The sequence below is a fragment of the Melitaea cinxia genome, chromosome 27 (assembly GCF_905220565.1).
Source record: "Melitaea cinxia chromosome 27, ilMelCinx1.1, whole genome shotgun sequence".
Taxonomy (NCBI): Eukaryota; Metazoa; Arthropoda; class Insecta; order Lepidoptera; family Nymphalidae; genus Melitaea; species Melitaea cinxia.
In genome coordinates, this window is record NC_059420.1 from 3,725,594 (window position 1) to 3,739,782 (window position 14,189).

Sequence of the window (14,189 nt, forward strand, 5' to 3'; positions counted from 1 at the left end):
CGCCGACACGCCGCGACACATGCCTCGGAACACCGACACGTAGCCGCGAGTGCGCTCTGTGAAACGCGGGGCACTTTAAACACGGTTCCTGTATTCGGAAAACGATTTGATTCGCACACGTTTACGATTAATTTGTATCACGAGTAAAAGACGTTATTTCTTTTTTTTTTTGTAACATTCAAACCGAGCTGTGTATGCTTCTTTTTTGTTTTGATTTAGAAATTTTTACAGTAAGGGTGAAAATATCAGTCCTATTGTACCCCAACCACAATCAAAATGTCCAAAGTAATGTAAAAATAATGAGGAAAATGTACTTTCAGTTTGGGTAGAGGATTACAGGGTATACGAAGACATTTCTAGGGTTATCAAAAAATTAAACTCGCGAGGACGAAGACGATTACACTGGTCAAGGACAACTTTATGTATATAAATGATTAAATTAGCCAAAAACGATACTACAATGGTAAAAAAGTAAGAATATCCACTGCACGTCAAGGAGGTTTTATGGCAATTTACGGCAAATTCAAGTTCCTGGATGAGGATTACGGAAAACAGGGATGTCTGGCGCGAATTTGACTGACTGACTGACAAGTTCCTCACAATTTTATTGTAGGGATAATTCCAATAAAGATATAGAAAATCCGAATTATATTTGTATCGTATTTACCAGCATCCATCTGCGTCAGAGCTTCAATAAGAGGTGGACTTATCGCCGCTTCAAGTCTGTTATATAATGTCTCAAGCTGCATCCGCTTCATTTCGTAGTCGGATGAGTCACTTAGTGCCTGTAACAATGAAGATAATAATTAAATAAAAATAGGTAAAAAAACTTTTTAAGTTAAACGGTTTTATGTTAAACATACAGTGCAATGTTTAAGATAAATGTACTAAAAACCAAAAAATAATAAAATAGATACAGTCGTGGGAATTATAAACATATGCATAGACTAGGCTAAAATAAAACCGTGGGGCACGTCAATTGTCTACAATCGTTGATTAAAATGTTTGTTTTGTAATGTTACACTATAATTAGGCAGTTGTTCAACCGACAACGATGGACGTGTGATAAGTAGGGCTAGAATGTGGAAACAAGCTAGCAAGCTCGATTATAAGCGAGTTTTAGGGTTTCATAGTGGTAGCGAGTAGTACTTTTATCATATGTTTTGTCGATTAAAGACAAACTACGAGCAGTGAAACGATTCCTCGCCAGCCAGCAGTGTGAATGTCCAACGATAAACTAGTTGAAACATCTCTTTTATTTACATGGAGTGTATAACTATTGGAATTTCCATGAGCAAGAAAATAGTAAGTAATTTCCTCACCGTCTGCGGGCCAACTGCCTATTTTAACGACGAATTAAACGATTCTTCTATCGCACATTAAGTCGATAATTTTTAGACAATTGACGTGCCCCACGGTTTTATTTTAGTCTAGTCTATGCATATGTTTATAATTCCCACGACTGTATCTATTTTATTATTTTTTGGTTTTTAGTACATTTATCTTAAACATTGCACTGTATGTTTAACATAAAACCGTTTAACTTAAAAAGTTTTTTTACCTATTTTTATTTTCTAGTTTTTAGTTTTTATTTCGCATTCTGTTTAATTCATTTAGTGCTTCATTATTGCAAGGCCCATCTTAAATATTGAGGTTGTATAGTGCACTGTATTCTTCTTGTCAAGCCCTTTTATTTGATACCCATATTGGTGGGATTGATAAAAAATTGTTATCAGACATTTGGTAGCGGCGGCCAGCTTAGATTTCAATTTTGCATAGTAAATTGTATTCTACTTGTTGAGACCTTTCATTTGATACCCATGTTGATGGGATTGATAAAACCTAAGTTATCCGCCATTTTGTAGAGGCCGCCATCTTGGATTTTAATTTTATATAGTACATTGATTATACTGGTTGAGCACTTTCATTTGATACCCATATTGATGGGATCGATAAAACCTACGTTATCCGCTATTTTGTAGCGGCCGCCATCTTGTATTTCAATTTTTTATAGTATATTGTATTCTGCTTGTTGAGCCCTTTCATTTGATACCCATATTGGTGGGATTGATAAAACCTACGTTATCCGCCATTTTGTAGCGGCCGCCATCTTGGATTTCAATTTTTTATAGTATATTGTATTCTGCTTGTTGAGTCCTTTCATTTGATACCCATATTGATGGGATTAATAAAACATAAATTATCCGCCATTTTGTAGCGGCGGCCATCTTGAATTTATAATGATAATGAATAAACATAATTGTATTGTCACCAAAATCCAAAGTGTATACAAAATTTCAGATTAATCGGTTGACAGGAAGAGGGTGAAATTTGAATTACTAAATTTGACCCAAGATTAAAAAATAAAACAAACGGGGTGAGCTAAATAAAACCGTTTAAAAAAGTCTGAAAATAACTATAATTATACTTAAATTCCTGTCTTTATCCCACTTATGTCGGGTCGGCACAACGTTTTTTCCACTTCCATTCCTATCTATTATTCGTCACTTCAGCGCTTACTCCTTTCTTTCTCATATCCTTACTCACACAAAAATACTCGTAACTATAATTTTACTGATACCGGTTATTTCTAATAATAATAAAAAAATATCCTTAACAATATACAGGATGCTCGACTCCTAACTCTGTTCCTTTAAATGGGGGTTCTGTAGGAGTAAGATCACGTTCCACGTGAAAAAAAAAATTCCTAGCCCATTTTTAACATACGCTACAGCCTGTAATATCCCACTACTGGGCATAGGCCTCTTTCCCCATGTAGCCCCTCTTTTAGCGATAAGACCGCCTTTGTACATCTTCCTCTATCTATACTAATATAATAAAGAGGTAAAGTTTATAACTTTGTTTGTATGTAGGGGGTAATCTTCGCAAATACTGATTCGATCAAGAAAATTCTTTCACTAACAGAAAGCTACACTATTTAGGAGTGCTATAAGCTATATTTTATTGTAATTGAACAAAAAATTCAGTAAATAAGAAAAATATTAAAATATAATATCAAAATGGTATATAAACTAGCGCCATCTATCGCTATTAGAAAACAATTTATTAGTCTTTCGACGTTAATTATTTAGTCTTATTTTAGTCTATCGACGACGTTTTCTCGATTTTTGATAGATGGCGTTGGAGCAACTTATTATTTATTTAAGTGCTATAAAATTTGTTCTTTAAAGTATGTTATTTGGTTCTGTCATTTAAAATAATAAATACACGACTTTATTCATCGCTGTAGGCGCCCGCTGCCGTAACTCGTAAGCCGCTGTTGCGCGGCGGGACAATTTGACACTGTGCATCACGTACCGCGCACCGCATGACCGTTTTATTGTTGTTTCATCTATACGATAGGATGCCGCGCGGCTCCCTACGTAGAGACGTCGACGAAATTGAAACACAACATAATTGAATCACAAACATAATAATTAACGCTCAACGAAGTGGGCACGGGTCGGCTAGTAAATAATATAATTATTATTACTAGCAGCTGTGCCCGCGACTTCGTCCACGTGGAATTTAAAAATAATTATTTTTCAGTTCGCAGAGTTACAAAATAAGTAAATCTCTAAAAAATTAGCCTATGTTATTCCTTATTATGTCAGCTATCTGCCAGTAAAAGTCCCATCAAAAACGGTCCAGCCATTTTAGAGATTGACCGCATCAAACAGACAGACAGACAAACAGACAAAAATTGTAAAAAAAAAAAATTTTGGTATATGTACCGTGCATACATCCATATGCATTTAGTAAAAAGCGGTTATTTTAATATTACAAACAGACACTCCAATTTTATTTATTTGTATATATTAGAATTAACCATTAATCTAAGTTCCTTACCTCCAAGCTAGCAGTCATAGATGTGACTTGTTCTGCTAATTCTGCCAACTTTTCCTTCTGCGTCGGCACGCCTGCTTCTAGAATATCCTCTAGTGATGTCGCGAGGGCAACCCATTTATCTGCCTCTCGGAGAGTTGCAGCTGCGTTCTGAATTTTTTTTTTTATTGCAAAAAGTTTTAATAAATGTTGAGATGTCCAGTGTACTGAATATGTTGAGTTTTTGAAAAATTTAAAACAATTTTAAAACACTGGTCCGCGCTTTTCTCTTGCCTTTATTTATTTATTTAACACCAACAAGATAGACACTAACAATAGACACATATAATCATAAACAAAGTATCTTAAAAGGTAAGCGTTATCTTAATTATAGGTGTTACACTCATTCTATTAATTTAAGCACGTATACATAAAGATTATTATAACAAACGATATTAATTAAAATAAATTAAAAAACAACTTTACGATGAATGATAATTAATTTAGGTTAATAATAACGAATTGCTGAAATATTTTGTTCGGGACATTAAAATAATAACTAACTAGGAAATGGTGCATATCATCATCACTTCAGCCTATCGCAGTCCACTGCTGGACATAGGCCTACACAAGTTTGTGCCAAAAATGCCGTGAACTAATTTGTATTGCCCATAGTCCACTACCACCACACCACAGTCCACCACGCTAGGCAGGCGGGTTTGTGACCGCGGGGCTGGCTTTGTCGACCTAGTTATATAGAAAAAAAAAAGAGTTGATCTTTTAAGAGATATTAGAAAATGTAGCATCAATGCTCATTAATCAATTTTAACACGGATAAGTTATATAAGGTTATTCATCCTATTTCGGTACACTTCTTGTACCATATTATCTGTTTGTTTCTTATCTTTTTAGATCTCTTTTCCTTAAAGAAATATTTTTTAAATAAAGCCTCACCTCCAACCGACTCTTGAGCTGATCTATCTTCTGCAAACTCTTGATAGAGTGTCCGGTCTGCTCCTCCACACCTTGGACCTGTTGCTCCAGGGTCTCCAGCTTCTGCTGGAGCAGGGCACCTTCGAGTTGGAGCTCGGACGCATCTTGGAGTAGACGAGGTATTGATGTTACAATCTGAAGATAAATAAGTAATATATATAAAAATAACTGTTTTATACTCAATGATCCCCAGTAGGATTTTCTCCTGTTTCAGGGGTCCAGAAACACACAATAATCAAGCACATTACCCAAACCATGACAAACATCTATATGGCCTGTACAAATCTTTGTAATAAGCGGGGATTGCACAGCAACCGCAACACGTCATCACAGTTAAAAAATTAAATTTCCTACTTAGGTCAATTTCTGACATATAAAACTAAAATTAATTAAATAAATTAAATAAATGCACTAGTATTAAAAAAAAAACCTGTATTAACATTCTGTGATAATATGTATCATCTGTTACAACTTTAAAAATATATATTTGAACTTGTGCGGACAGATTAGCAATTTATATATTATATAATTTATTGCACTCAAAAATTACATCTAGTAACATTAAATAATAGTAAGATTTATGGCAAAGGTGGACTTATCTCTAAAAGAGATTTCTTCCTTTCACATAGTGAGACAAACAGTGCAAGAAATATTTATTTAAGAAGAAAAAACCCCAAAAAAAATACAGAAACACAATAAATTTATATATATTTAAAATTGTAACATACTACATACATATAAAGATACATACCAAAATACAAATACTTATACATATACATAAACATATACATACTCACTATAATATATAAGTAAATACATACATATTTAATTAACAATTGAAAATTTTGATATATTTATATAAACATGAAATGAAATGAAAATATTTCAACATACAGTAATTATACAAACTTAAATAATGTAAAAAAAAAAATACTATATTTTTCAAGTAACAAAAACAAAATGTGAAGATAGCAACAACAACGGTTAATATAGAAATTGCTGCATCTGAACATTAGGTACATTACACACAAAGTTAAGATATCCAATGGTGTCCAGCAACCTTAACTTTGTCACAATATTTGATGAACTCTACTCTAAGTCCTACTCTATTTTAGTCCCTCTTCCTTCTCCCTCCCCCCTAGTCCCTAGTAGTATTTAAAAATAATCTCCATGGTTGCGGTTCGCTTGCATCCATGGCCCTTACAATAGTGCAAAAATGACCAATAACATGTATTACATATTAATCCAAATGTTAAAAAACCTGTAAAAGTTTAAAACTATTGCTCTAAGTGTTTTACCTGTGTGGTTGTCTCGTCGAGTGAATTACTTAGTTGTTTCATGTATAACTGAAGTCGGGTCACTGTGTTTGCCACGAATATCTGAAAATATTGCCTTTGTTACATTATACATGTTATTATTTATACAATGATTACTTTTTAAAATACCCTACAATTATAAATACATGAGTTCACGCCATTTTTGGCGCGATATTGTGAAGGCCTATGTCTAGTGGTGGACTGCGATAGGCTGAAGTGATAATCATGCTACAATTATTATTTTTTAAATCATCATGATCATATTAATTAAATGTAGATACAATATGAAATTGTTTAAGAAGAATGCGTTCCTTTTCGATTTATAATTTGAATTAAGCCGTAGCCATAGTTTTCAGCGATCCTGTGAGTGACTTTTGGCTAATTTTTATCTATTATTAACTAGCTGACCGAATACAACCTTTTTCATCTTTCATGAACAGAATTATCCAATTTGGTGTATATATAAAAAAATATCAACCTCCTTTTCCTGATTCCCAGTAGTACTCCAAGCTTTATTAATCCATTTCTTTGGATCGAATTCATTGTCAGCAAACGTTTTTAGATCCTACAAGTAAAAACATGTAAATAAAAATGAAAAGTTACTTTAAAATAACGTCGCTTTTATCTATGTAAGAATTACCATTTGGATATTTTGATATTGTTTACTTATGATCAATATATATTATTTTATTTATTTACCATTTTTTTTCTACATTTCCAAATTTAGCAAAAAAATTAACATTGATGACATATTACTGCTTATAATTATACTCTTTGGTTATGTCAACAAACAGCTGATAAGTTTGACGTGTAGTTTTTTTTTTTTAAATGTTGTTGTTGTTGTTGTTTTTCATTTTGTCCCTAGACAAAGAAACCTATATCTAAGATTTTGTCCCATTTCTGAACAGGCGAAGTTCTAAGACTATACAGCCTATTCAGTCGTGTTTCTTTTCAGTTTAATTTTTTATATGAAAGCAAAGCCTATTCAGTCGTAAATCTTTTCGATAGTTAATTTTTTTTAACTATGGAGAGTAGTAGAGAGTAAGAAGAACAATTTACAGGCCACCGCGTGTGATTTTACAATATTTGATACAATTTACTATGGAAGACATTCTCAAAAAGTTATTTAAAAGTTCTAAATATGGTTTAGTAAGTGGTGATTTCAATGTAGACATGTTAAAATTCTATACTTCGTGGTTTTTTATTCTGTAATTTTAATTTCATATTTAAAATATCTGTATAGAAAATTCAAAAATGGACACTTTACTTTATGTCAAGAAATTGTCAGTTTCCCTATATAATATTATACTCTTTGCTTGTCAGAAGCCAATAAAAATGGAGATGGGTGGAATGGAGAAATAAAAAGTTAAAACGAACTTTACGTGACAAAACAATATATAATCATGTCTATATAATTACGTGGTAAGTAATCTCCGTAAAATATGATAATGCTTTTGAAGTAACTGGTTATCTTTATAGTTGTCGATTTATGATATAAAAGAAATTACGTGTTCTATGTTATAAAGAAGGAGTACGCATTTAAATATTATAAATATTTCAATATAATGTTCAAATAAATCTAATAAATATTTCAATATAATGTTCAAATAAATCTAATTATATTTCAATATAATGTTCAAATAAATCTAATAAATATAAAATAACCTACTGTCTGTAAATATATGTTAATGTAAAAGTTTTTGATGCGTAATATAAATCAATTATTTGCTTTCTTTCTTAATTCTTCCGCGAATTTCACTCATTATAATAAAAAAAACTTTGGTTAGGCTTGGGATTAAGAACCGTCGAAATTCGAATTATCTAAGCTCAAATTTTGACCGTTTATCGGAATAATTTCGTTACAAAAAAAAAAAATAACCCTAACCTATCTACCAAATTAGACTGTTTACTGACATTGATATAATTTGGTTGCAAAAAAGGTCAGTTCGTATCGTATTTTGATTTTGCAGTAAAGATCGTTTTTACGTAAATTTGTTGGAAAATAACGCGTGATAGTCGCAGAACGGAGCATGAGTACACGTCCCGCAGCATCAGAATTAAGGTAGAGTCAGAAATAACAAAAATTTAACCTCCCATAAAAAAATCTACCTGTAATGTATTTAATAGCCACAACTTCAAACTGCGGCTCTTAATCTAAAGCCTATCCAAATCTATTTCGGATTTTATCGCGGCTTATTAAGTTTTTTAAATGCCCGAATTTAGGATACTTTACAATAGCTGTTCGTTTGTAGCACTAAATTCGAGAATGGATTTTGAGCTTGAAATATTTGCAGAAGTTCAGGGAAGGTTTAAATAGTTTAATAACATAATAATAATTAACGGAAAATACTAAAAACGACAATTTAATTTTCCAATACAAAATGTTCCTAGCTGTTAAACATTTGATGTCTTTTTCCAAAAAAATTATCACTTGGTTCTCAAATATTTATAGGTGCATTCAGAAAGTCTTTTGTCCATATTTTTCACAAATATATGTGATACGAAGTTCACCGGGTCATCCAGTTATTGATAAAAAATAGTATTGTAAGAAATGGGATAATTTTTATATCGCGTCAAAATGTTTGCAATCTTCATCTAAATTGATATGAAAATAAATATATCTTACTAAATTACCAATATTATAAAGCAGAGAAGTTTGTTTGTTTATTTGAATTTGCAAATTTTAGGGACTACTGGTTTATTTACCGATTCAAGCTATAGGCTAATCACTACATAGTATAAAACAAAGTCGCTTTCTCTGTCCCTATGTATGCTTAAATCTTTAAAACTACGCAACGGATTTTGATGCGATTTTTTAATAGATATACATGCATAATATAATAGAGGAAAGCTGATAGTTTTTACAAACGAGCGAAGCCGGGGCGGGTCGCTAATATTAAATAATTTATTATGTTTTTTTTCTCAAATTAACTATGGTAAAACGCAGGATACAGTTATACACTTTATAAATTCTAAACATTTTTTAAAATATCATATCTAAAATTTCCATAGCTTAATTGGCTAGAGCGCCGACACGGTCAGTCGGAGACGTGGGTTCGAACCCCGCTGGAGCGGTCAATTTTTGATATGATATTCAAAAATGTTTAGAATTCCTAATGTGTGGGTAACACAAAAATAAAAATCGTACATATTAAAAAAAATAGCATGTTGTCGTCTCCTATCAAAGATTTTCATTGTAATATGAAACTGAATAGTTACGGGTCTCTGTAAAGAACTCACTATAGACGGCGCCACGGTTCGCTTAAACCGAAAATAAAATCATCATATCAAAAATTTTGATCTAGCGGGTACATCGTTCCATAGCTTAATTGGCTAGAGCGCCGACACGGTCAGTTGGAGACGCGGGTTCGAACCCCGCTGACCTTACCCACACATTAGAATTCCTAATGTGTGGGTAACACAAAAATAAAATCGTACATATTAAAAGTAGTATCCTTTAATAAAAAGTTACTAAAGATTTCAAAGAAAAGGAAGAAAAGATTATAAAAAATTGTTTTCATATAACAATAACCATTTTTATCGTTTTCAGAATAACAAAAAGTAAAATGAATCTAAGCAATAAAGACAACTCGTATAAAGAACTGCGGAGACCTAACCATGTAGTGTGTGATTTGTGTGATAAAGAATTTAAGAATAGGTAAGAAAATTTATTTCGATTGTGTGTTTTGTTTCTGTGGTGAGTAAGGGGATCAGAGCTCTTGTGGGAGTCAGGGGTAGGTTTGGAAACAAGCTTGCTATGCTTACGGTGTTACAGCCGTTTATAAGCTATGGTAGTCGCTTACCATCAGGTGAGACGTTCCGACTCGTGAGCCAGGATTGGTACAAACCAACTACTGCAGTATTAGCCCTACAGTAATAATTTTTACTATGTCTAGGTACAGCAATAAAGAATATAGCCAACCCCTCTCTTTCCGTGGGTGTCGTAAGAGGCGACTAAGGGATAACACAGTTCCACTACCACCTTGGAACTTCAAAAGCCGACCGATGGCGGGATAACCACCCAACTGCTGGCTTTGAAATACACAGGCCGAAGACGGGCAGCAGCGTCTTCGGTGCGACAAAGCCAGCCCTGCCACCAACCCGCCTACCCAGTGTCGTGACTGTGGGCAACACATATGAGTTCACGCCATTTTTGGCACAAACTTGTGTAGGCCTATGTCCAGCAGTGAACTGCGATAGGCTGAAGTGATGATGATGATGACGGTGATGTCTAGGAATAAGTGTCTTATGTCCTGTGGGGGCTTTGTCCTCTCAAAGGCTGTTGTGTGATTTTTTTTTAATCTTCATTATTTATGTAGGATTTCGTAAGTCTGACGATGCCACCCTTAGGTCCTGTTGTGTGATAGGTTATTGAAATTTTTTACTGCCTATGGCATCTTGGGTAAAAAAGCTTAAAGATTATTGTGTTCATCGATTATTTTCTGTTCCAGGTTTGAGAGTATAGTACACAACGCATCACACATTATAATACCTCTTTGGATACAATCATTTCACAAATGTGATATATGTAACATATATTGGACGTCGGTCGAAGATTATGAAAATCACAAATCCACCCATCACTTAACTAAAACTAAACATGCTATAAACGGAATTCATTTAATTAAAAATGAAACTAGTATAAAAGAATATAAAAATAACGATAAAAGTAAAGATAAAGTAAATGAATGTCATGTGAAAATTGAAAATGAAATTGAAATGAATGTAAAACTCGAAGATGAATCAATAAAACACAGGATCAAGTTTGAAAATGATTCCTTTAACGATGAACTTGTGAACACCTTTCAAGTCAGTGAACAAGTCTGCAATCCGCTGTGGTCGCTTTCTAAGTACAAAGCGGATTACTTAGTTAATAATAAGGATGGATCAGATAATAAAGATAACATTAAGAAAGATGTAATCGATAAATCCGTTCCGGCAAGCGTTAGTTATTCATCGTTAATGAAACCTGGAATATTTAGTTGTAAATACTGTTCTACCTCGTACCCTAATCGGTGAGTTTGATTTTATTTATTTTTTTTCCACTGGGATGGTAAATAGAGTTTGGTCTACTTCATTTATTAATCCTGGTTTTTTTTATTATCAAATACCATTTTCATATACTTTGTTAATGCTAAATATGTAAATTAATCTAGTTTTTAAATGTAAATCTAACGTCCTGTGCTGGCAGCATTTGTAAAGGTGCGGACTGAAAAGCAGCTATAAGCTGAGTCTACGACCTTTTCACCAGCATTTTTTTTTATAAAATCTCTGTAAATTAGACTAAGAAATCTTTTGTTTTTTTATGCTTGGTGAATAAACGTCTTTATTATTATTATTATTATTATACTGGTTGTATAAAGAAGGCAGGCGAAAATAAAATATAGTTTTGTTTTCAGTAATGATGATATAGTGTCCTCTAATGTTTTCAAATTTTTCTTATCTTTTATTTCTTATCTTATTAACTGAGGTAGGGCACAGCAGGAATTTCCTGCTCAAAATATGGAGCAGCCTAACTGGGGTAGTACCTCGACCTTACAGAAGACCACAGCTAAATAATACTGTTTTTAAGCAGTATTGTGTTCCTGTTGGCGAGTAAGGTGACCAGAGCTCCTGGCATATGCTTGTTTGCCAACTTAGTGATATAAAAAAAATCTAGCTGGGCCTCTCAGCTTCACCCGAGTACTTCCCAATCCCGTGGGAATATTATAGGAAAATGTAGCTGATGTGGTATTGTAGCTCTCCAGCTATCTATGTATCAAGATTAATTTCAAATTGTTCACTAATTTTTCGTGAAATACAATTATAATATTGGTAGGATATACAGTTTCACCCACGTGAATTTAAGAAAAAATAGCTACTAAAATATTATATAGCCTATAAGCCTTCCTCGATAAATGGGCTATATACCACTGAAAGAATTTTTCACATCGGACCAGTAGTTCCTGAGATTAGCGCGTTCAAGCAAACAGTTCAATTCGCAGAGTTATAAAATATATAAATTTCTAATATTAAAGTAGCCCAAGTCCAAGCCCCACCCCTTATGACATCAGCTATCTGTTAGTGAAAATTCTGTCAAAATCGGTCCCGCTGTTTCAGAGTTTAGCCGGCACAAACAGACAGACAGACAAAAATTGTAAAAAAATGTAATTTTGGTATATGTACCCTATATTACATTATACATCGTACATATTATACATCATACATATTATACATCCATATACAATTAATAAAAAGCAGTTTTTTTAATATTACAAATAGACACTCCAATATGTACGATTTTATTTTTGTGTTACCCACACATTAGGGATTCTAAACATTTTTTGAATATCATATCAAAAATTGACCGCTCCAGCGGGATTCGAACCCGCGTCTCCGACTGACCGTGTCAGCGCTCTAGCCAATTAAGCTATGGAACGATGCCGCCAGAGCGAAATTCTTGATATGATGATTTTTATTTTCGGTTGTAGATCAATAGATGTAACAGTAGATTAATGGAATGTATTTTATTTTGCAGATTCTCATTAATAAAACATGAAACGTCCCACCTGAAAATAGTAAATCGATGTTCATTCTCACTGTGCCTACAATGTGACAAGTACATCATGAGCGGTACGGACGTTTCAAATAGGCATAGAGCTAAATTTCATAAAAATGATGAAGTATCACGTACTTGGCACACTCGGACATGCAAGCGATGTCACTTGAGATTTAGAAAGTATAAACGCCACGTGAGAAATTACCACGCACATGAATGCCACAAATGTGGCATTGATTTTACTAACGCCAAGCAGGACGCGGATCACATCGAGCAACAAGCTTATAACGGCAAGCAACATGTGGATCATTGTGAGCAAAATGTGAATCATTGCAAGCAAGATGTGAATCATTGCAAGCAAGACGTGAATCATTATAAGCAAAATGTGGATCAGATGTACAAAGATGTTATCAAAACGAAGATTATAAGAGTGTGTGATTTGTGTTACTCGTTTCTCAAGAGTCAGTCAAATTTGAAGTATTATTTTAAAGGTGAAACCGATGATAAGTTAGGTGTGAGGTATCCGTGTGATAACTGCGGAAAGAAGTATTTTGTGTTGAAATTAGTGATGCGAACACTAAAATTCAGGCAGAAGCACAGATATCATAAAAACAAGAGCCTCATTAGTCAGAATGAGGATAGGTTAAAAAATATACAGCATCGTTTTAAAAAATTAAATCTTTTGAATAAGTTTTATTTTGTCGTTTGATTTTTGCTTCCTTTTTTTTTAAATATGTATTGTGCACATAATACTCATACGCATATATATTAATGATTGTGCCAAATATTACCCCATGAGTGTAAATAATTTATATACAATACGCAATCAACACTTTTACTTATAGCCCTCCTTCCCCCTATGAATGACATTTTATTGTCATGAAAAAAATTAGTGAGGCGAGAACTTTTTTTTCATATTTTCTTCCACCCCCTTCCCTCCAATATCACATTTCATCACATAAAGACCCCTCCTCCCTAGTTGCGAATGTATTCTGTGGATGATCCCTAAATAGCTTTATATTACACATTTGTATAACATTGTGCTGTGTGGCTACGGCACTAAAGAATTTAGCCACCCCCTCTTCCCGTGGGTGTCGTAAGAGGCGACTAAGGGATAACAAGAACCGATGGCGGGATAACCATCCAACTGCTGGCTTTGAAATACACAGGCCGAAGACGGGCAGCAGCGTCTTCGGTGCGACAAAGCCAGTACTGCGGTCACCAACCCGCCTGCCCAGCGTGGTGACTATGGGCAAAACACATGAGTTCACGTTATTTTTGGCGTAAACTTGTGGAGGCCTATGTCCAGCAGTGGACTGTATAGGCTGTAATGATGTATAACACATTATTTTGGTCTATACATGTAATTTCATTGAAATCGGACGTCGTCACGAGAAAAAACATTATTGAGACAGGGCCCATTTCGAAAAATATTCCATGAAATCCGGAGCAGCCCGACTGGCGAAGTAACCCTTAACGAAGATCACAGCCACATAATATTGCTCTTAATTTGCTGG

At 33.8% G+C, this 14,189-nt stretch overlaps 2 protein-coding genes across 2 annotated transcripts; one reads left to right on the top strand and one right to left on the bottom strand.

The window, feature by feature from the left end:
- Window positions 1–166: 166 nt before the first annotated feature.
- LOC123667296 (conserved oligomeric Golgi complex subunit 7) lies at window positions 167–7,309 on the bottom strand. Its single transcript, XM_045601249.1, has 6 exons — window positions 7,235–7,309; window positions 6,613–6,699; window positions 6,117–6,197; window positions 4,780–4,953; window positions 3,850–3,996; window positions 167–785 (listed from the first exon to the last, which is right to left on the bottom strand). The coding sequence occupies exons 1-6, from the start codon at window positions 7,307–7,309 to the stop codon at window positions 597–599; spliced, it is 753 nt and encodes a 250-aa protein (XP_045457205.1). The 3' UTR covers window positions 167–596.
- Window positions 7,310–7,405: 96 nt separating this feature from the next.
- On the top strand, window positions 7,406–13,396 carry LOC123666754 (zinc finger protein 286A-like). The gene is made up of 4 exons (XM_045600809.1): window positions 7,406–7,556; window positions 9,685–9,792; window positions 10,586–11,149; window positions 12,652–13,396. The coding sequence occupies exons 2-4, from the start codon at window positions 9,701–9,703 to the stop codon at window positions 13,379–13,381; spliced, it is 1,386 nt and encodes a 461-aa protein (XP_045456765.1). The 5' UTR covers window positions 7,406–7,556; window positions 9,685–9,700; the 3' UTR covers window positions 13,382–13,396.
- The last annotated feature ends 793 nt before the right edge of the window (window positions 13,397–14,189 follow it).